The sequence below is a fragment of the Lactuca virosa genome, chromosome 5 (genome assembly GCF_052849685.1).
Source record: "Lactuca virosa cultivar CGN04683 chromosome 5, Lactuca_virosa_CGN04683_v6, whole genome shotgun sequence".
Classification (NCBI taxonomy): Eukaryota; Viridiplantae; Streptophyta; class Magnoliopsida; order Asterales; family Asteraceae; genus Lactuca; species Lactuca virosa.
In genome coordinates this window covers 307459064-307483485 of record NC_136430.1, presented here as the reverse complement: position 1 = coordinate 307483485, position 24422 = coordinate 307459064, and the positions used below count along the sequence as shown (strand labels likewise).

Genomic DNA, 24422 nt, shown 5'->3' with positions numbered 1-24422 from the left:
GTTGACAAAAATACAATGTTGACGCCTTAGCGTTCCATCCTCAAAAGCGGCCGATTACCTGTTTATTGATTTCCTGAGAATACAAGTAGTTTTGAAAAAGTGTCAACAATTAAGTTGGTGAGTTCATAAGCTTTTGAAAATGATGATAAAATCCTTTTCTTTGTAAAAGAAATGTTTGTTCAAGAAAAATCCAATATTTCTCTTATAAAATGCATTGTAGTCTTAAGAGTCAAAACCGAATTGTACAAGTATTTTTCCATACTTAAGGTAATTCATGCAAGTTTAAATCGACATAAACTCGTTTAATTTCGAAGTAAAACCCGTAAATCTTATGTTTTGTTAATACCCCATGTGAGTTATTATAACCATACTAAGACTAAGACGGCCTCATAATACGACGTTCTTCAGGCGTCGCAAGTTAAATGACACTTGTCACCTCAGACCTGCCGGTCTAGCTGTTGCATGCAGCTCAGGTGCAGGTTTGTCAGACTCAATATAGATCTATACACAACTATCACGGTCTCCCTACAAGAGACTCTGGTTACAATTTACAGGACTTTTGACTTTGTTACTTTGAAGGTAACACGGAGCGAATGTCTCACAAATTTATTTATTAACAGATTTACGTGAATTGAACTGAAAACCCCTTGGTAATGAGTTTGACTGGTTAATGAAACATAAACTATACCTATTATAGTTTAACATAATTGTTTGTAATGTGTATGAAACATAAACTATACTTACCATAGTTTATCATAAGTGTTTGTAATGTAAAAGAACCTTTTTCTGTGTAAGTAGATTTATAGCAAAAACATAACGATGTTTATTCTGCCTCATTTAGTAATAATAAGGATTCTTACAACTAAATGTCTATTTTTCTGTTATATAATTTTATCACAACAGAAAACACATGCAAAATATGAAGTCATCAAGGTTTAACACTTTGCTCAACATGTTACAAGTGTTATGAAAGTTGTAAACTGTAAATTCGTTTTTACCATTTTTTTTCACTGATTTTAGAAAAATCACAGAAACTTCATACGAAACCGAAAACTAGATCCGTAAACTCTGAGAGTTTAGAAAATGTGTCTAGTATGTTCATAATTTTTATTATGATTTTTAGAAGTTGCTAACTGGTGTGAAAATGTTCATATTCACTGACTGGTCCGAATTCGTAGCTACAGTGATAGGCAGTTTTGTAAAAATCACTATAATTAGTAGAAAAGTCGTATGAACGTGTGCAAATAGTCATTTTAAAGGTATGAACCTGAACTATTTTCATCTAATACAGTTTTGAAAACTAAAATGTTTAAGTTGACCAAAACAGTCCGTGAATGGAGTTAAACTTTTCTGATGAAAGCTGTTGAATGAGTTTAGTTGTGTTCTTGGTGTTTTAACTTGTATTCCCCCCCCCCCCCTTAAAACTTAAGAAAAACATGAAAATATAGGGGTATGAACTCACCTTGTGTGTTCTTAGTGGATGTATGTTGAAGAAAAGAAGTGTTCTACTCAAGAACACTAAGAAGATGCCTTGAAGGTTCGAAGATCTAACATGAATGTGATGATGTTTGTGTAAGATATCTATGATTTGAGTAGAAGGAAGTGAAATAATCTTGTGGAGGATGATAATACTTACCAAAAGTAGAAGAAAAGCTTGGAGAATGGCCTTGAATCTCGAAATTTAGAGAGAGAATTGAGAGAGAATGGTGTTTGTCTTTTGGAGGAAAAATGAGAGAAATGAGAGAAATGTGAGGAGAGATAAGAGTTTTCAGCCTTTGACCAAGAGTGTGGCTGGTCAAATGGTGGGGAAAGTACTATTGAATGACTAGGTATGGTGGAAGGACAAGGGTGGTTCATGGAGTGGGCATGGGGTGGTTTCTTGTGTCATACACTAAAGCAAAGTCAACACTCCACCCAAAATATCCTACCCACTAATCTTGGATAAGATTTACACTAAAAAACGTGATTAATTATGAATTAAGGGGTCTTATATGTTAGAATATAATTTTGGGTGAAAATCCCGCGCAAAATTCATGAAAAACGGGCCTAAAACGAAGTCGTGGTCGAAAACCGGGTGAAAATGGCGAACCTGCGAGGCTCCTCGGTACTGGGCCGAGGTTCGGTCCCTGATGCTGCTGGGCCCGAAGGCGAACTGGGCGAAATGGAGCGAAGGCGAAAGGAGGGTTCGGTCCGATGCGAGGTTCGGGTTCGGCTCTTCCAGCTTCGGGTTCGGTTCAAGCACTTCGGTTCTTAGCAGGTTCGGTCCCTATAGGGGACCTTCGGTCCTAAGAGAGTTCGCTCCCCAAGGGGTGGCTTCGGTTCCTTTAGGCTGTTTTACCCATTTTTACCCCGTTTTAAGCGATTTTTGACCCGGTTAAGGGTCGGGTTGACCCGAATGATTATAAAAAGTTAAAGGAAGTTTTGGGAGAGATTTTTAATAGAGAGAGATAGAGTGAAAGAGATTGGAAGAGACTTCTTTTGTGACCTTTTTGAGTGTTTGGCTTTATAACGCAAGGTTCGTAAACCCTGTTAGGCCATGTTTAAGGATCTTACACACCCCCGAAGGGTATGCAATAGTGTTTTATCGTATTGCTACATCACTTACCCCGATTAGGGTTCAAGAATCCTAAACATACGAACTTTTCAAGTGATGACTTCTTATTAAAATAGCGAGTCGAACAATAATCACATAATGTAAACCCTAGTATACAAGAGTTAGTAGAGTTGACCGGTTTGACTTGTTGACTTTATTTGACTTTGACTTGACCAGAATTTGACGGTTGTCACATCTTTTGGCATCTTGGACTCTTGTTCCTGTTTTGGCATATTTGACTGGTATCTTTAACTTTTGGAATCTTTTGGTAGTATTGCATATTTAAGTGTGCAATGTTTAACTTTTCAAACATGTTTTGGCAGTAATGCATATTTAAATGTGTAATGTTTAACTTTAGCACATCTTTTGTAACAAACTTGTTTCATGGAATCTTTTACCATCTATTCCAATATTTTAGTCATGATACAGTCCAATTCCATTCCATTTGTAATATTTAGAAATCCAATTTCATTTCAGTGTTTCATTACAATTCCATTCCAAGTCCATTCCACTTAACCAATTTTCATAAAATCAAACTTTTCATTCAAAACAGTCCAATTCCATTCCATTTGGAATATTTAGAAATCCAATTCTATTCCAATGTTTCATTACAATTCCATTCCAAGTCCATTCCACTTAACCAATTTTCCATACAATAAAATTGTTCATTCAAAACAGTCCAATTCATTCCGTTCCATTCCATTTGTAATATTTAGAATTCTAAATTTTCCATTACAATGTTTCATTACAATATTACAATTCCATTCCACTTAACCAAAACAACATTTTCATTGGTCATGATACATCATTATCTACATAATGCAAAAGGATTCCTAATTCAAAACAACATTTTCACATATAAGAAAAACAACACAACCAACACAACTTTATGACTAAACAACTTCCAGTTGACTTTCTCCAACTCTTGTCTGTTAACCAAATTAGTGATCTTCTTTTCTTCGATCTTCAACCTGAATATACTAGTTTCATTCTCTAAGGTACGAAGTTTTCACCAAAGATTACAGTCTTCTTATGATTTCATCCTCTCATGGCTTATTCCATCTGTCCTCCCTTCATCCTCATCCATCCATTGCCAAAATTTACATCTTGGACTTTTTCCATTATTCAAGAAATTTTTAAAAAAAAAGTTAAATTGAAGGATGAAGAAGCATAAGTTAACAAAAACTCACGAAAATTGATTTACCACTGAGTTTTGACAAACTCTAAATGGTCTTCCAGGATTGTTGGGGGTCCTTGAAATCTTCACACAAGATGGTCGTTTACAATCACATGGATGATCAGCTTGCAATACGTCTTGTCGTTTGGAAGAAGAAGAAGAAAAAGAAAAAGATGAGGAAGAAGAAGTCATCGGTCGATCTAGGGTTCTTTTGGATCAGTAATCGTCGTATCTCGGATCATTTATATTGTAAACGATGATGATGACAAAAACGTACAACGCCACGTAGATGATAAGTATTTCAATGTATTGGTCACGCAGATGCCACATCATCAAAAACCTGTGTTTGCCGGTAATAATGGATATTTGTGAACTTATGAAACAAGTTAGTTGGGTAAATGAGTTCAAGAAATATATATATATATATATATATATATATATATATATATATATATATATATATATATATATATTACCTAGATGTTAACATACCAAATAGTTAGTTAGAAGTCATTTTTCCATTGATTTGTGACGAAACAATTTAGAAATTGCACCTATGCAATTTTGTGCTGGAGGAAAAATGGAAGCCACAATAACCAACGGAAGCTGATGACCATAGATGGTTATCTGACAAAACAAGGCAACCAAAAATCTTGGAAGCCTCGAGAATCCAATACACATAATATATATGTGATTTTGATTCAGACGACTGACGCAATTGTGGCACACTTCGTTTAATTTCTATGGCGATTCTTCAGGTTAGTAAATAATTTTGCTTTCTCAATCGAACTCTTTGACTTCTTTCAGCATTACATCAACGATCACGACTTTAATCTTCGTTGCAGGCATGGTTCATGGATAATAGCCATGAGGATCCACAGCTTCCTCATCATCGCAATCCCTATGAGTTCGTCTCCCCGGATCACTTAGCAGGTACCTTCATGTTTTCACTTTCAAAATCGCAAAATAATCCGACATGTATGACTTTCGATTAGGGGAACCCTAAATTCTATTCGCCTTTGGAATCTGTGTAGAATTGGGCGTTTTGCACTGGAAGCTAAATCCAGAAAAGTACGAGGAGGATGAAGAATTAGAACATATTAGGGCTACCAGAGGCTACAATTACATGGTACTCTTACACTTTTAACCTAAATTCAACCGATGCACCCCTTTTTTCTTTTTCTTTTTCAGCTTAAGATGGCTGTAGACTGTAGAGTACGGTTTTAGCTTTGGTAACTTCATTTTGTAGGATTTGCTGGATTTGTGCCCTGAGAAAGTGGAGAATTACGAGCAAAAGCTGAAGAACTTCTATACAGAACACATTCATGCAGATGAAGAAATACGTTACTGCTTGGAAGGGAGTGGGTATTTTGATGTTAGGGATAAAGATGATCGCTGGATTCGTATTTGGATAAAGTCAGGTGATCTTATCATCTTGCCTGCAGGAATATACCATCGCTTCACCCTCGACACCTCCAATTATATCAAGGTAAAGTAAAGTCACTGAAATTCTGCTTACATTTTAATGTCAAACAAACTACTTTCCAACAAATCCAATAGGAACTTTCTTTATTAAGTCAAAAAGACACCCATATTGTCCCTATGAAGTCTATCAAGTAAAAAAGAAACAACACCTTATGGGTTATGATGGTATTTGGGTGTATGCAGTTGATGAGGTTATTTGTTGGAGAGCCAGTATGGACTGCATTCAATAGGCCACAAGAAGAGCATCCAGCTAGGAGAAAGTACATTGTTAACTTTGGTGAAAAGATCGGGATGCCACTTGAAGCTCATTGATCACTATGGTTAGTACTTCATGTATCTAAATAAATCAGGAGTTGTTGATATAGCTAAAGGCCATATACATGTATTTGGAGGTCGAATTCTAATATGCTATGTTGTATTTGAAACTTGATTGTGGGATAATATTATCCTATTTTGTAACCTAAATCCCCTCAAGTACTCGTGTAAATCCGAATTACTAAAAAATGTTTGATGAATGCTAAAATCACCAACATTGCCCTCTTCTTTGGTGGAATAGTGGATTTGATTTAGAACAAGCAATAATGCTTCAGCACAAAGTGTTACATCATCCATATCCCTTAAAAATTTGATATATACCATACTTAAAGTTCAATTTATAAAAAAGAAATATGCAACAACTCGATAATAAGTTTGATCAGCTTAGACTATACATATCCACTATCTACACCAATCCAATCCAAATAAAAACGCTTAAAAAAGCGAAAAATAGAAAAACTCTTCCAAACTACTTCCTGAGGCAGCCCAAGATCCGCTTTGATTAGCCTACATCTTTCAACCAAATGTTAATATCTTATTGACCTCTTCAATTTAATTCTTTTTAAAACGTTATTTTCGTAAGAATTAGATTTTATAATTACTAAAAGTAATAAATAAAAATACTAAAATGTAATTTACTTTTCTCTAAAAGATAAGACAATACTTTGGGACGATGATAGCCTTGATAGACAATACTTTGGAACAATGCTCCTAGTGGTTTCTATGGATGAAAACAACCAAACCTGTTCTTTTCTTCTACATAGTAGACAAAATAGAAAGTGAGGAATCATATTTATGGTTTTTTATCGAGTTTGAATGAATGTATTGGGATATTGTGACTTTAGCCATCACACCCGTTAGGGACAATTCCATTAGCCTGTCCGTCATACATATGTTTCCAAATGCATATCATGATCTTTGTTGTCTACATACACTCATGAATTTACAAGCTAATACTGAAAAATATCAAAGAGTGGAGATGTTATGGGAGATATGCAAGGCGTATAACATGTTTGATTTATAAGAAAGTTTGGTTAGGCTACATTGTGTAGTTCCAACTCAATATGTATGACTAGAGGATGTTGGTCATGAAAAGTAGGCAATGATGTGCTTGCATAGGGTGCGTAATATTATAATGACCTCTAATAGTTTCGAATCTATCAATGAGTTACCGAGAGATGAGCAGAAACTATCAACATCTATTCATTGAGTTTTTAGTTGCACTATGCAACAATGATATTTTCAACATCCTAATGTTGGAGGCAAATACATAAACATATATAGAAAAAATGTATTTTAGCATTATATAACAAACATGTTATATTGTGTAGCGAAATTTTAGAACTCAATCAACCATTATACAAAGACAGTGTTTGAAAGGGGGGTGCTCAGGTTCAAACAGAAGGTATATTCCAGAAGGTATATTCCATCGAAAACTATGGGTGTTCAAAAATATCCGTATCCGAGAATCCGAATTATCCGACATCCGTATCCGAAAATATCCGAAAATTCGGATATCCGAAATTCGGATATCCGATTTTTCGGATTCGGATACGGATAGTGATTTTGTAAGTTTTCGGATATTTTGGATATCCGATATCCCAAATTTTTTTTCTTATTTATTTATTTTTTTAATATGAAAAGGTGCAAAGTATTAATATATAGTCTCGAGTTTGATTGTTAACATTAGATCAAATGTGTGATTGCTAATGAATTTTATAATTTATTTTCACTAATATTTTATTTTATGTTTTCTTATGCTAAAACTATGAAGATTTTTTGATGAGATATATTCATCTTGGTCGTGTAGGCATCTCCATAATATTATATTATAATAGTGAGGGATGATAAAGATTTTAATTTTAGTCTACTTATGCAAAGTTCAATACATATAAATACATATAAATCCCTTATGTAAAACCCTTAGAGAATATATATAAACCATGAACTGATGATAGAATATATAATGGTAGAATTGCACTACAGGTCATGTACAAATGCAAAAGAAATTTGAGTTATTATGTTACTCTTTTTTCACTTTATTTCTTTGTTTTTAAACAATTTATTTAAAATATGAAGATGCTTATTTTAATCTACGTAAGTCTTAAGCGGTGCTTTATTTTTGAGATTTTTTAATTGGATTGACAAAAAATAAAAAACTTTCGGATATAGAATTGATATCCGTATCCGTATCCGAAATTTCGGATACAGATTCGGATATCAATATCCATTATCCGAAATTTTCGGATATCCGAAATTCGGATATCTGAAATTTCGGATATCCAGTTTTGAACACTCCTATCGAAAACACCATATTTAAAGTACATGATTATAAGAAAAATGGCGTCGTCGGTCTACGATATAAGACTTGTACATGTAGGAAATGACAATGCTCTGTATACTTTATGGTCACACTGTAACACCCGTTTCTAATATTGGACCAATAGATGGTATAAATGAGTCAAAGACATGGTTTTTGAGGAAAATCAGGTTCCACGACGTGATATGAAGGGTGTCACGACATGGCATCCCAAATGAGGAATGCGTATCAGGGATACTTGTCACGACGTGACGGGAAGATGGTCACGACAGCAAATGAAGCCCAAGCCCATGAATTTTAGGGTTTCTCGCATATTTAGAGTCATTAATTCATGACCTAGGGTTCATTCTTATCCTCCAACCTTTATCAATGAAACCATAGCCTCTCTCCTTGCTGTAACACTCGGTTTCGAATCGCTTCATTATTCGGGGTTGTGGTCCGATCATTAGTCATCATAAGGCTTAGGGCCTTGGGTAAGAAAGAATTTGGCCCTTTTTGGATGTGGGTATTATAGTTTAGATGATCCAAGAGTTCGATGGTGTTTCAGAGCCCAAGGGTATAATCGTAATTTGATAACTCAGTCTTTTATGAATTTTGGGTTTTGGTTCGGGAATTTTTAAGGCTAAGGTGACTTGTTAGAAGTGTAGGGCTTCTCGTCACCTTTTCGTGGATATAAAGTTCGTCTGAAACGGACTTAGAACGAAGGAGTTAGGGTCGAATGAAGTTTTAGGGTTTTGGAGGGCCATCTAGTACGCGGGGAGTACTAGAGTGTACGCGGTGCGTACCGAGTAAGTTGGTCGCGGTTGGTCCATGAGTACGCCGATCGTACTAAGGGGTACGTGGGGCATACTCCCTTCAGCACCAAACCCTAATTTTGGGGTTTTACCCCTATATAAGCATCACTATAACCTTCATTTTGGTCTTTTAAGTCAGCCTCCATCCCCTTTAGCATACATTGAAACCGTAGAGTGCCTTGAGTGAGTTTTGGAGCTTGGAAGAGTGTTTATAGTGGTTTGTGTAAGAGAAGAGGAAAGTTGAAGACTCATTTCTTGGAGAGGAGCTTAGAGATCCAGTGTTAGCATCTTCATTTCGTGATTTTGGAGGTATAAAGTCCCTATCTTGTCTACTCATTGTATAGATCTTCTTTTGGGCTTGCTTATGGTCATTTTAGCCTCTTTTGGTTGGTCCTTGTGAGCTAAGGTTGTTTCAGAGGCTTAATCTTGTAGATCTGGACATTTGAGGTGTCCCAAAGGCATAAAAATGTGATCTTTATGGTTTATTTGGACTCGTGCATGTGTTAAGACCTTTCGTTAGGCTCTTTTGAGCTCTATAGCCCCATTAAGCCATGCATTGCAAGTAAAGTTGCCAACTTTACGTGTTAAGTCATCCATAGGAATCAGATCTGAGAGTTTGGAGCAAGGACTTAAGTGGTTATGTGCTAAATAGAGAAAATGGGGTTCAAGGGAGTACGTTGGGCGTACCCATCTGGTACACTACGCGTACTGGCCCCAAAGGGTGTACATTGGGCGTACTAGCTGAGTATGCGGGGGCGTACTTGGCCTGGTTGACTTTTCTTGTTTTATTGACTTGTTGTCCATGGATCGTTGACCAGAAGTTTGACCAGGGTTGACCATTGATTATTTTGAGCCTTTTAGGATATTGGGCCTTCTCGGGTTAGGCACATGATGGTATTGGGCCCAATTTGGATATTTGGGCCTTGTGGTGTCATTTCATGGTTTGGGCTTATGATGCTTGCGGATTAGTCTTTGGATTTATGGCAAGTAAGGAAAAAGGGTAAAATGGACTTTTACCTTGAAGGTTGGTTATTGGACTAGAATTTTGGTTGGGCCGAGAACCAGTTATTGATGAAATATTGTTTGATGTTGTCAGTGCGTGGCTTCCGGTAGCAGCAACTTGAGTATTCAGTTATCTTGGTTTGAGGTGAGTCTCCTCACTATACTATGGGTCGCAGGCACCAATGCCGACCCATTTGGTTTATGTATTATAGGAAGACCAGGGGTGCCCCTTGGCATTTGTATGAAAGACTAGGAGGTGGCTCCTGGCAATCTGTATGTAAGACCAGAGTTTGGACTCTGGTAGTTAATGAGATAAGTAGTGGTAGATTGTATGTTAGTTGTCTTTGTGATGCTTGCATGGAAGACCAGGAGGTGGCTCCTGGCACTTGTCTATAAGACCCAAGGTTTTGGCCCCCGGCCTGGCAAGGAAAGACCATGATACGGCTCGTGGCATAATGGCAAGACTATGATTGGCACATAGCACCTCCTTTTGAATGTTGGATATGTATGTTATGTTTGGCTCGCATGTTGTGTATGGTATGTGGTATTTGGGGAACTCACTAAGCTTTGTGCTTACAGTTGTTCTTTATGGTTTCAAGTACTTCCGGTTCGAAAAGGAAGGGCCCGACTTGATCGCAACACATACACCCATGCTTTTCCGCAATTATGTGATTTTGGGATTGTACTCTGATAACTGTTTTTATTATAAAATACTTTTAAGTGTTTGAGTAAATGATAAATGGGTGTTTTGGTTGTTTTAAAAATGAAATTTTTACCTTCGTATTTTGGGATGTTACACTTGCCTTTTGAGCTCTCTAATGGTGTTTTGGCCTCTTAAAGGTTGAAAGAGGACTTTGTTGAGCAAAGGATCATATAGCAAGCTTGTCTACATCTATTGGTGCACCTTCTAAACTTGGGCAAGTCTCCAAGTTTCCATCTTTTTGGTTCATCTCTTGTGGATCTAGGTTTTTAGTCATTTCCTTCATGGTTTGTGGTTATAATTGGTTGGTTTGGATAAAGTTGCTAACTTTATCACTCCTTGAAGTCCCTTGGTTATTATATGCTCTGTATCTAGATTCTCATGTTGTTTGGTGCAATTTATGGAGTTTTGACTCCATTTTTCACCATTTTGACCTAGTTTTGGGGAAGGACATGCATTGGACATGCATGTCCATAAAGTAAGGATTTTTATGGCTCTTTAGAATGCAAGGAAGCCTTCTAGAAAGTTGGAGTAATGGACTTAATAGATTAAGTCCTTAATGCAAAAATGTAGGCTCTAGTAGTCGTCACGACGTGACCAATGAATGGTCACGACGTGACAAAACCCATCTTCTCAATTGTTTTGTCTTTGCTTCCCCACGACGTGATCAAGGAATGGTCACAACATGAAGTTGACTTTGAATGGGTTGACCTTTGACTTTGTGGACCTTTGACCTTTGAATTTTGACCAGTTTGACTCGGGGTCAAACTTGGAGGATTGGGTTGCTAATTGAGGATTTGTCTGCTTAGGTGTTAGTCGGTTCGAGGGATTGATCAGTGCAAGGAGTTAGAGTATTGCTATGCTTCTCCGGTTCTGCAAGTCTGGTGAGTTTCTCACTATGCCATGTATCCCATTGTATGTCCTTTGTATTTTAGGATAGAGACGCTGTTAGAGCCCAAGTATGTTAGTGGTTGAGATAACTCCTTTGTATATATGTGCAGTATGGGACACTTAGTGTCATTATATGCTAGACTAGTAAGGTATTGCGTGTAGATCGTATGGTACTAATCGGAGTTATGTTTGGATAGGGTAATTGGGATAGGCCAGTTATCAGGATTATATATGACTGATTAACGACATACTTAATTAAGAAGTTGTCAAGGGTAGGGTGACTAGGGAAGGCTAGTTGCCAAGGAAATGTATTGTGTTAGATTATGATATGAATGTATGTTATATGGTTATATGATAGTAATAGCTTGAGTTCTATGTAGTCTAAGTTGGATAGCCTGAGAACTCTTAGTCTAATCTCTGATTGTGATGTTCTTGTCTGATTGTTTGCTGATCATCTATTCGACTGTCCATCTGATCCATGATTACAAATGACTTTGTTAATTGCAAGGAAAAACCATGGGGGTAGCCCATGACAATTGTTGTAAGACCATGGTGGTAGCCCATAACAAGATGTAAGACTATGAATTAGCCCATAACATTCACCCGGGGTTGGAGCAGACCCTTACTTCATGTTTGTTGAAATTTTTGGGATGTTACAGATGAAGTCTTTACTAATTTGGAATGATTCGAAGACGACGAATCTATCTTTTCACGGTGGTGCTCTTTCAGAGACAATTGCATCGATGGTTTATGGGTTTTCCCGTCGGTGGTGACGGTGGTGAAGTGAGCGGACATAGTGATGGTGGTGTGGGTGTGGCGTCGGGTATTTGGGTTGATAAATTTGGGTGAAAGCGGTGATGGTAGTAGATGGAAGAGATGGGGAGTATGATAGTATATAAGGGTGGTGGTAGATGGTGAGCTGGTGGAGACAATAGAAGCGACATGTATTTTCGAGGCTAGTGCTTCTAGAGTATCATAGAGAGGAAGAAAGTATTAGGGGTTTAGATAGTGAATGGGGAATTGTGAAATGAGCTGAGATGGGAGAGCACGTTTAAAGGAAAAGGGAGGGTCTTCATTCGAATGCCAACTTATCAAAATAATGACTAAAGTGTCGGCGGCGAATAATTTACGGACGATGATTAATTCATTTCAATGATTAGTTTCCTTATGGATATCAGATAAAACCATAAAAACTATAATATATTAACCAAGTTAAAAAAATATTGATAATTTTTTAGTCTTATAATTCACAAACGCTGATAAATCCATTTTTTGTGTCACTTCCTTCCAAATTGCAATTAATCACTCAAAATGTTAACTCCAAATAACCACAACATCTTAACTTATTCTAAAACTCTGACCCATTCGATGGGTTGTGAGTTTTTAATATGAACCTTGTCTTTATGTTCAATTGAGTTTATGGTTATCAATTTTGAATTTGTGGATCTGAATTCTGTTAATAGTTTTGATTTTGTTTTGGGTATTTGAATTATCCGAAATTTTTGAACAATAGTAATGTTTTGTATTCTCTTTAAACAAGTTATAATGAAATAAATTTTCAAACTTTTCAGACTTATTAATTTAAACGCTCAAGCATTGACATCACGGTCCTCATTATCCATATTGGTTTAATCCACTCTAATAAATGAAAGTTTTTTTTTTCCACATGTCACATTCTCATTCAATTTTCCAAATGTCATTTTGTGGTTATTCTGAATTAATTTCTTTTCCACATGTCATTTCATGGATTTTTCTATTTTAATAAATTTCACATAATACTTTAATGTAATAATTACAATAAATATAGTAATAAATGAATATCAATTTCATTAATGGACTTACCTTCTTATTTCAAAATTTTCAAATTAAAGCTCATTAGTTTATTTTGTTTATTTTTCTTATTTTTTTATAAATCCAAAGTTCTTAAATATTTTATAACGTCCGGGATTTATAAGGTACTATTTTTATTTATATATGGTTAATAGTTTTAAAAAGGTTTAGGCTTAGACCTTTGGGCCCTTGTAATTGGGCTGAGGAAGCATCGTACGCGGAGCGTACCTTGCCATGTACGCTCAACGTACTTAAGAGATTGGAACGTGGAAACCATGCACGTACGCCCAACGTACCAAGGGTACACGCAGCGTACGTATGCATAGTCTAAAACCCTAAATTTTAGGGTTTGATCCCTATTTAAAGGACCTTATGCCTTTGGTCCATCCTCCCTCTCACCCTTAAACAGCCACCACGAAAACCCTAACCCATATTTGTGTGTTCTTGTGATTTGGTAGCCACTTGAGAGCATTTTAGTGTTGTTTTGGTGTTTTGGAAGAGTAAGAAGTTTGAACAAGGAGCAAGGGTTCAAAGGGAGCTTGTATATCCAGGAGATTAGCCGCATTTCTGGCTTATTTGAGGTATCAAGCTTCAAACTTGATCATTGCATGTTTAGATTTGATTTTGGGGTGTTTTATGTCACTTTTGGACTCCATTGTTGAGGTTGCTTGAATCTTGATAGTTTCAGACCATAAGAGTTATCCTTTTGAGCTCTTAGAAGCACTTAGAGTCATAAAAATCGGACCTTGATGGATAAGCCACAACCGTGCAAGTGTTTGAAGGTCAAAAAGTTGGGTTAAGGACCAAAATCATGTTTTAACCCCAACCATGCATGCAAGCACATAAAGTTTGTGACTTTATGGAATAGGATGTCTTAAAGGACATGGATCTACATTCTGGACGTGAGGACTTAATGAATTAAGTCACAAATGGAGCCCCAAGGAAGCTGGCTGGTATGCTAGGCGTACACCCTGGTATGTTGCGCGTACTGGGTCAACTTCCCGCTTTTGGTCAAGGCCAGAGTACGCTGGGCATACGTGCCAGGTACGTCGTGCGTACGCATGTAAAGTGGCGAAATTGGGCTTTTGGGCCTTAGAAGTTTGGGCCTGGATAGTTGGGCCCCATGGCCCACTGTGGAGTAGAGTTTCTGGGCTTAGAACTGAGATTTAGAGTATTGGGCCTTTTGGGCCATATTGGGCCACTCGAAACCATTTATTTTGGGCTAAGGATTTATTGGGCTTGTGATGAGGCCCATTTGAGGAGTTGGGCCCAATTTAGAAAATTGGGCCATTAGTAGGCCTGTAGTGGGCCATTAGTGAGCTGGGAAAGATAAGATGGAACTGGGCCTTGGGTATGGTCCAAATTAGACCAAGGGGTAAAATGGTCATTTTACCCTAAGAAGTATTATGGATTTTGAAAAAGTGTTGTTATGATAATGATAGTCGGGGAGTCATCGGAGTAGCTGTTAGAGATTCCTTTTCGTGATATTCGACACTCAGCTTTACGAGGTGAGTTAACTTCCAGTAGAAGTGGGTCGGAGGCACCAATGCCGGCCCACTAGTAAGAGTTATAGTAGAGATAATTGTCTTTGTGATAATTATCTAGTATGCCACTATTTTTTATGCTTATGTTCTAGTATGTTATGATGTTATGTGGAAGTAGTAGGAGGGGTAGGATAGGCCCCAGTACCGGTCGAAAGGACTAAAGGGGTAGGCCAGCACCCGGATAAGTTAGGCAGTATATGACTTATGTGTTTATGTAGTAGTATGTTATATGGTAGAAGTAGGGGGTGAAATAGTCCCCGGTACCGGTCGAGAGGACCGAAGGGGTAGGCCATCACCCTGATATGCTAGGCAAGGTACTGGTCGAAAGGACCGAAGGGGTAGGCCAGCACCTTGATATGCTAGGCAAAGTACAGATCGAAAGGACCGAAGGGGTAGGCCAGCACCCTGATATGTTAGGCAAGTTACCGGTTGAAAGAGACCGAAGGGGTAGTCCAGTACCCGGATATGTTAGACAGTATGTTTATTGTATGGTATGTGGTATGATGGGGGAACTCACTAAGCTTTGTGCTTACAATTTTCACTTTTTGTTTCAGGTCCTTCTTCGAAGGGAAAGGAGCCGACACGGTAGCAGCGCATCGCACACACGATTTTACGCACATGAGATTCTTGGGATTTGTACTTTGACAGTATTTTCTTATGATATGTTTTTGAGATGGTTGACTTATGGTTTTCATGATATGAGATAACATTGATGGCATTTCCAGTAATCTGTTTTATGAATCTTTAAATTGAAAATGAAATCTTTGGTCTTGGAATTTGGGATGTTACATATTTAGACTTTTATATTTAATTTTTTTAAGTAACCCATGTAATACATGGGCCTTATACCTAGTGGAGAATAAATAACACTTGTTAAGCCAAACCACCAAAAATAAAATTTTCCACAAACACAACACTAAACACCCTTGCCATAATACCAAGCTCAAGCGTAACTATGATCCTAGGAGTATTTCTAATTCCTTAGCAAAAAATGACCATAGGAGTTGATAGATTTGACAAGGATGTGAAGGAGGAATGATATAATGGAGTGCAATTACACTCTTCTTATTGACAAAACCATGTAAAAAAATATGAATATGTTTATTCACGAGCATAGAAGTACCTTACATTAAAAGCAACCATTTTAAGGCTTATAAGTTATCATTTTAATAGTAAAAAAATATCCATTAAAAGTTGGTCAAATGTACATTGCTATATCACCCAAAACAACAATGCTAAACCTTAAAAAGTTCCAAAAATAATGCTAAAAAATCTGCATCGAGTATGGTTGAAAGCACATTGTTATTTTACAAGGAAAATTTGTCGTTTAAAGCTTAAAAGATAGCAAATAAAATATGAATACAAATAGTGTGCATGAATTGCTCGATCATTTACTCGAATAGGCCATTTGAAGAATTTATCTAAAATATTATTGGTCCACACACAGAGTTGCACACACACACACACACAAAATCTTTGTTAATAGCTACAGATGTAGGTAAAACTTGTTAGAAAGCCATATCAAAATATTGTCTATTGGGCTTACCTATCAGCAACAAAATGATTCCTCGCTCACGGAATGGAAGAGGTCAAACTTTCATCAAATGTTTCCCAATCACGACATTCAATTTCCATAAATAAAATGAACTCTACTTTAGAGCCAAGATTCCAAGATTTCACCCAACCATCTTTGTCCTTTATATGAAAAAGTAGAAAGTGTACAAATATTGTAATTGATAATGAGATTGTTACCAATTCTTATTTGGATCGATGTGGTTGAAAAGAAAAACATTGATTAGAAGCAACTTGATCTTGATTTCCTTTGACTTCGGTCAAACATCTTTAAATCCAACACCCAATTTTAGTCGCCTAAGTTACATGAATCCAGTAAGAGCTCAATTATCACAAAAAAAATATGAGCATTTCACCAAACACCTTATATGCACTGTAAATAAGCTTCAAGAAATTATAACAAAAATAAAAATTGAAGTAAAATCTGCTTCATCGTTCATTTTTTGGAGGTAAATGCTCATAATTTAGGTAATTAACATATTCTTTATAATCTAGCTTATCATAAATATAGAATAAAATATCACTTACAATGTATGCACTTCATCTACAAGCTGCTCCAATCTCCATGCATGAGAAACAAAATGTATAGTCAAATAAAAATCTATCCATTATAACATCATACTTTTGTTTCTACTTTTAGTTATTTTGTTATTAAAATCTAGCCATGTTGAAGTGAATTACCAATTTACCCTTCTTGAACGGTCAATGCTATTATGTTTTTCTAGCATACCCTATCTATGATTCCTTTGTATTAAGCTCAAACTACCCATGTTGAAGTGAATTACCAATATAAAAGATGCATGTCTTTCTGGTTGATAATATGTCAAACTCACATCAAGGGTGACCTTTGAGTCCTTATCATGGCACCATGGTTTAGGTTGTTAGTGCTTAGTTATTTCAAACGATGATTCACTGTAAAACTACAACTAATTAAAGATTCATCAAAAAGAAAAAGAAAAAGAAAAAGAAAAAGAAAAAAGAACGAAATTATGTATCAGGAACGGGAAAAAGTCAATCAATACTCGTTTTCATCTTCTGTCTCAGGCTAACGGGCTAATGCAAGCTTGAGGGAGTGGCCTGGCCACCCCTCTCGCCAACAGTCTCGTCAAGAGACGCTACACCACTCCTCAATATTCGCTATGAAGCTCGTTAGCAGGAGTTCGCCAAGGGTCTAGCGAGAGGGGAGAGAAAGAAATGGAACAATATGATTGGCAAATGGGTTTGTCTCCATGAAATTGAAATTTACAGGTCAAAAAAAAGAGAAATATTATCAATTTGTTCGTCAGCCAATTGGGAATAGCCCAATTGGTAGAGGCTTAGCCTCTTAGTATGTGAGAATGAGGATGCCAGGGTTCGATCCTTGGTCCTAACAAGAATTGGAGTATTAATACTAACATCTAATCAGTCAAGCTGCCGTTCAAAAAAAATTATCAATTTGTTCGTCAAGTGGTAAAGGAGGAAGATGACACAGATTTCACAATTTGGCAGTTTTGGTCCCTCGATTTTAGCCTTATGACAGATTCGACCCCAACTTATAATTTCTTTTACAACATAAATTTCTAGAATTGGCACAAAACCCCCTACAAAATTTTATTGTAACTTTTTTAATTTAATATGAAATGTTGTGTTTTAAAAAATATAGTTTATTTGATATTAATTGTTTGTGGTTTAAAACAATTATTTAAAAAAATATAATTTAATTAATTTTGAAAAAGAAAAAAAATTGGTGTGCTAGGAGTGTAACCACTCCCTGTAAAATGCTAAGATTTAGGTGTTGAGACAAAAAGATGATGTGGCAGGCAAAAAAGTGATGTGGGCAAACTTTGCAACATTTAATAAAACGTACCATCTGATTTTGAACACCTTAAGCCCATAAATTCAACAAAAAAGTCCAGCTCAGTAGTCTCTAGTTGATTCTTAACACCCAAATCAAATTAGCAATAAACTATGTGGTTAGCCTTGTAAAGCCCCAATTTCAGAATAAAAGATGAAGAAAAAAATCAACACATGGCTTCATCATATATGCAGATGAAGTGATGAACATATCGCTTGAAGATGGATTAAAGTGAAAAGGGGTGAGAAATTGAGGCAATGAAAGTTACGAAGGGTTGACATGCGTGATGAAGGTAGGATTGAGTGCTGGTGGTGGTGGAGTGAACGGTTTGTGGAGAACGGGGGAGCGTAAGGGTGGTGAGAGAAGGAGGTGAAATTCGAGATATAGGTGCTGAAATTGGGGAAGCTAGAATTCAAAATTGAACGAAGAAACCAAATGGCCGATATAAGGGGAAGAGATAGAGGCTGACTGGTCGTTGTGGTCCGACATCGTTGCTATTGAAAATCATTTGGAGAAGGATGAAGATGGATAAAAAGAGTACCTTGAGAAATTGGGGATAGTGTTTCGGGGGCTAAAATCTCACTCCCTATACTAAAAATTCTCTTTTACATTATATATTACATTATAATGCTCCAACCTACATTATACCTAACATTATATATAGTGTTAGATTTTAGGGTAACACTAAATATAGTATTGAATAAAGAACAATATACTTCAAATATTTTTTTTAGTGCTAAATATAGTGTAACGGGTTGGAGGACTTTAGTGTTTACATTATCTTTTACACTATAATTATAGGTATAGTGTAAAACAATATTGTTAAGGGTTGGAGATGATCTAAGATTCATATACTAATGGATCAAGATCTAAGGTTCATAAAATTTTTTATTGTCGATTGAAGAGCATCACCAAGAGGTTTGTTCTAGATGTGTTTTGGAGGCTTAAAAGGGCTTCTGCGATGGTGGAGTTTATGATGGTGGAAGTGGATTATACGGTACCAAAGAGCGATTGATGATATTCCTGTGAATCAAAGCACCACCATAATTTCTTTCTGGAGTAGTCTTACCTAGAACTGATAGTTGGAATACTTTAGTGGTCGTGGAGGATAGAGATGATGAGTCTAGGACAGTTGCGATGTATCAAGATTTACCAGTGGAGAAGGCACACCAGGGGAAATGGTGGCCGACGTATGTTTCCTGCATATCAATCTTATCTCCATTAATATGAAAATGAAGATCCGTCTGCGCTAATGCTATATAACCTGTATTGCCTCCTCTTGACCGATTCAATTGGCGCCAACCTTTAAGGAATATAGGTGATTCTCTCATATTTTAAGTGAAAAATTAAGGAGATGACCATTTGAATTAGTCTTCATGTTGAATGTTTTTCTTATCTATTTGTGTTGACCATATAAGATTTCAATGCATAAATTCATTGTATAAATCGCATTATGGTTTTGTATGACTTAATTTTTAGCGTTTAACCAAATATGCTTTATAAGGTGTGTATATATATATATATATATATATATATATATATATATATATATATATATATATATATATATAACGAGTGTGTATATTTTGGGAGATCACTTTCCTTTGAGCTTCGGCGGAATGTACACATCACATCTTCTTTTCTTCTTTTCATTTCATTCTTTTCAAAAAGTTTGTAAAAATTTTCAAATCTTTAGTTTGAGTTTGGAATCGCACACATGTTTATCCAAATCCCTATAACTAGGGCTCTGATACCAACTTGTAATGCCCTGATTTTTACAATATTTTTTTTAACTTTTAATTAAGATAAAATTCCATTTTCATACACCCAAAACATTAAATCATTTGTTCCAAACGACAAAATCCTAAAATCAGAGTTTGATAAATGAACATAGAATGACAAAGTAAAAAAGCTGCTGATGAGTATGTAACGTCACGTCTTCGCCTTCCCTTGATAATCTATAGTACCTGAAACATTTAATCCATAATTGTAATTCAAAGCTTACTGATTTCCCCAAAATACCATAAACATCACAACACATGCAAGTATACAAAAATTGGCCTTTAGCATAAAGTTGGTTCGCCTCAACTACCTTCACCATAAAGTTATTATTATCATGGCCTTCAACATTAACTTGGTCCGCCTAAGTATCTTGGCCTTCAGCACAAAGTTGGATCGCCTCAGCTCACCACAAGATATGTCGGCATATATACTACAGATAAACAAACTACTCAGCACCACATGCATCTGACTAGCTGGTCTACTAGCTTAACAACATACCACAACATAACCACAATCTATGATTATAGTGAGAAAACTCACCTGAATCAACAAAGTGAAAGATCAACACTCAACGTCTCGCCAAGACAGCTACACGATCATACAAACTCAACAAAGGTCAAACCTCAGTCTTGTACTCAACTTTTAATTTAAGTAAAGGTCAAATTGGTCAAAAAGTCAATGGTCAACAAAAGTCAACAGTCCACAAAATCACATTATTATTCACTTGGCAACGAATTAGTCGGGACACACCTAAAATCACGCTATGACACCCTAGTCTTCATGCCGTGAAACCCGACTTAACAGCCTTACTCATTTAGTCTTTTATCATTTAAGAAAGAAGTCCCAAACTTCATATATGAAGGGGACTTAATGATTAAATTTTCCAAGTTTATCCATTTAGACAACTCAATAAACCAAGATCTACAACCCTAAGTCTAAAATCCACTCAAAAGGTCATCTCTAGTGCATAGGCTCAAGGCATGCCCATGAAAGCCCTTTTTCTTCATCATCATAGGTCCAGAAGCTAAATAATGCACCAAGAGGCTTTGGAGTTCATCAAACTTCAAGAGCACAAGGGTTTTAGGACCAAAATGACCATAAAAACTTTGATCTAAAGAGTACAAGCATAAAGGTAGAGACTTTATACATCTCCAAGGTCCAAAAGATGAATTGAATGGAGAAACTTGGTTGGGAAACTTCTTCTTCATGCACCAAAGATCACCACCTTCTTCAAAAACGCACCAAAGACACCAAAAGGGGTTGGTTAAGGGCAATGCACATTTTTCATTGAGTAGATGATGATGAATGAGGCAAATCATAGGGGTTAGTGCCTTTAAATAGGTCCCCAAGGCCGAGAATTAGAGTTTCACTCATTAGCTAAGTCACACCATGAACTTTAGATGAGAAATATATGGTTGAGATTCAATCACAAGATCTTTATTTTTATTTTTTCAGAATCTCAATGGAACCTACGTGTGTGTGTGTGTGTGTGTATATATATATATATATATATATATATACTAGTCGTTATCTGCGTAAAGCGGCGACGACGAATAATTTCATTCCGCCGAATGGTTTCAAAAATTCTATTTAAAGGGTTGCATAGTTTGGTTTTGTGAGTTGTTTCCTTTTTGATGGATGAAAAATAGCTTATGGGTTATATACGGCGAGTGGGGGTTTGTTTCATCTCGACGATATATTTGATTAAAAATATAAATACATAGTTGTTTTGGGTTGAATAAATTTGGCTTCAAAATATAAGTACGTTGATATATTTGAGTAAAATAAAAGTAAAAAATTGTTTTTGGTTAAAAATAAAAGTGTGTGGTTGTTTTGCGCAAAGCGACGACAACAAATAGTTTATTTCACAATTAGTTCAATTCAAAAACATGTCATATTTCAAGGAACACATGACAGTTGCATATTACTATGAGTCGGTTTTGCGAAAATGAATAGTTATTTCTCATCCGGTACAAAGGATACGAGTCTTCTCCTTGTGTTGTGATTTCATTGATTTGTCAAGGGTATCTCAACATTTTAACTTATATGATAACCATATCGGCGAGGTCATAAATAGATAGATCAACGAGGTCATAAATGAATGTTGGACGGACCAAACCTTGCTTTAGAAGCATTATGATATTCATTTGGAAGGAGATAAATAGATACATCGTTTTACCATGTGTGAAAATGGTATTTGAATGTCCAAAAGGTTTTAACTAAATATATAAACAAATACTTACCAATTTATCATATATTATTAATAAATAAAGGTTCTGTAGTTTTGTATTTCTATGCTTAAGAGTCAATGTTTCTAGGTTAAGCTCTAAATTTTAAATTTATGCTAGACAATAAAATATAGTAACAAATTTAATAATATAGTTTTTAAATCCCTTAGAAAAACTAAGATGTAACCTAATATTATTTATAGTTTAAAAGATATATAATAATAATATATTATAATTTGAGGACAATAATTGTTAATTATAAAAGTTTGTTATTAATTGAAATTAAAACTTATAAATAATAATCTAATATAAAATTTAAAGTCCAAACCTAAGAATCATACAAAGTTAGAAAAACATAAAAATCCGCTATGTCACTTCATTTAACAGTCCACAGAAAAGAAAAAACGTGATCCACCAAACCAACTATCTAAATATATTATAATTTGAAAAAAGCACAGCTTTAACATTGTATTGAAACAAAATTTTTACAAATACAACTATAATATATCATTCCAACATATACATCGATAGCCATATATCCGCACAATGCATAATAAAAACTATTAATTTCCAACAAACACAAACGATTATAACCCACAGAGATTGTCACTGAAGGTCTTTTTAGTAAAAAAAACATTTAAAAAACCACTTTCCATGTCTAGCTAAAGAATCAGATATTTAAAGGTTGTGATTCTCCTTTGAGATAGCTTTTATTCCTGCAAGTTTGAGACATTCTGTTTGTTAAATTCATCATTTTGCAAATCTTGATCATAAAAACAGGACCTGATTTGATGAGTTTGATAGAACCATGTATGTTTTGTTGGTCCTCCCCTAGGTATATCCTTAAACTTGAACTCAACAACCTAAATCTACAAACCGTACATTTTTTAAGCCTAAAAATATAAATTACATTCTTCAAAATCGAACCTATACCGAACAACCATAAAACAACTTGAAATCGATCTAATCAAGAAGTAACATTGACCTGGTAACATTATCAAATTTATAGAGCCTAGGTACCACGCGTTCTTCGGGAGAAAATCTATGAACTCTTTTATACCTTCTATGAAGTTTAATGAAAACACCATAATGTTGATGCGATACATTAATTTTTTATGTAGTCCCCTGTCAAATAAAAAATAAACAGAAAGTGAAAAGCATCCGTGTTAGATGCATTTTATATGCATCTTTTAGCACAATTTCATACGTATTTCATTATAAAAAGTCAACTAATTCCCGATTATTCTTATGTATTTCGTGTTTCATGATTATTTTGAAGAATGCCCGTACTGCTCACGTTTGTTATGATTTTTCAGGACCATTTGGAGCACATGGATGATTGCGCAAGTTCGGGATGCGTTCGTGGATGCTTAGGAGCTTAATTGGAGTCTAGACCAAGGAAGGATACCGTAAAATGATCAAGAACTGCTTGGAAGGAGGAACGACGATCAAAAGAGCCAAAAGAAGCAACTTGCAATCGTATCTTCTATCCTTGCGATCGCAGGTATGTCCTTGCGATCGCAGATTTGATCGCAGGTTGCCTTCGAGGATTTGTCGAGCCAAAAAAATGTATCAGTAGAGAAAAAGAGATACTTGCGATCGCAGGTACAGTCCTTGCGATCGCAGTTTGGTCAATTTGCATCGAAATAGCAACGTACTTCATTAAAAAATCTCGTGACGCACTTTTGGGTGATACATGCGATCGTAGGTATACCCCTTGCGATCGCAGGTACGGTGTTTTGACAGCTAGACGTATAAATACAGCCTGATACTCTTCCAGTAACCCTAATTGGCGATTCCTGGCGATTCAGAGGCGATTTTCAGAGGTTTTCAAGTGAAGAACGCAGATCTAAAGGAAACGATTCGATCTTTAGTCGTAGTTTAGTAAGATTTATCGTTTAGACTCTATTTCCGCTATTTGTAATCCGTTTTTAGCCATGTCCGGCTAAAAACTCAGATTTCAGTTTCGCAAGACGTAACCTTTTCGTATGATTAATCATTAAGCACTATGTTGACTATGATTACTGTTTAGTTTGATCAATTCTGTGTTAAATTGAATGTCTGATTTTGATTTCAGTTTCTGTTGGCCACTTAAATTGCTTGTAAATCATTCTAGTCATCTAATTGTTTAGATCCGTAATTGTCTAGACTAATTAGTAAAAAGTGACAAGTATTAGATTAATTCTTAGATTAGGGTTAAGTCTGATATGAATTGATCAAACAAGTTCTAACGCCTCCGAGCTTATGAGAGGTATTGAACTTTACTGGGAATTACACTGTGTCTAATGCGACTTTTCTTTGTTAATCAAGAGCTTGTTTGGTTAATTCAGTAAAAAGTTAGGTTTAATTTAAAGA

At 35.9% G+C, this 24422-nt stretch overlaps 1 protein-coding gene across 1 annotated transcript; it reads left to right on the top strand.

Moving 5' to 3' along the window:
- The first annotated feature begins 4374 nt into the window (after positions 1–4374).
- On the top strand, positions 4375–5795 carry ARD4 (RmlC-like cupins superfamily protein). Its single transcript, XM_079053436.1, has 5 exons — positions 4375–4528; positions 4616–4703; positions 4805–4899; positions 5020–5259; positions 5439–5795. The coding sequence occupies exons 1-5, from the start codon at positions 4514–4516 to the stop codon at positions 5565–5567; spliced, it is 567 nt and encodes a 188-aa protein (XP_078909562.1). The 5' UTR covers positions 4375–4513; the 3' UTR covers positions 5568–5795.
- Positions 5796–24422: the final 18627 nt, after the last annotated feature.

Coding starts and splice junctions, on each gene's coding strand:
- ARD4 (XM_079053436.1), top strand. Junction 4,900..5,019: donor CCAGAGGCTACAATTACATG/GTACTCTTACAC, acceptor TTCATTTTGTAG/GATTTGCTGGATTTGTGCCC. Junction 5,260..5,438: donor ACACCTCCAATTATATCAAG/GTAAAGTAAAGT, acceptor GGGTGTATGCAG/TTGATGAGGTTATTTGTTGG.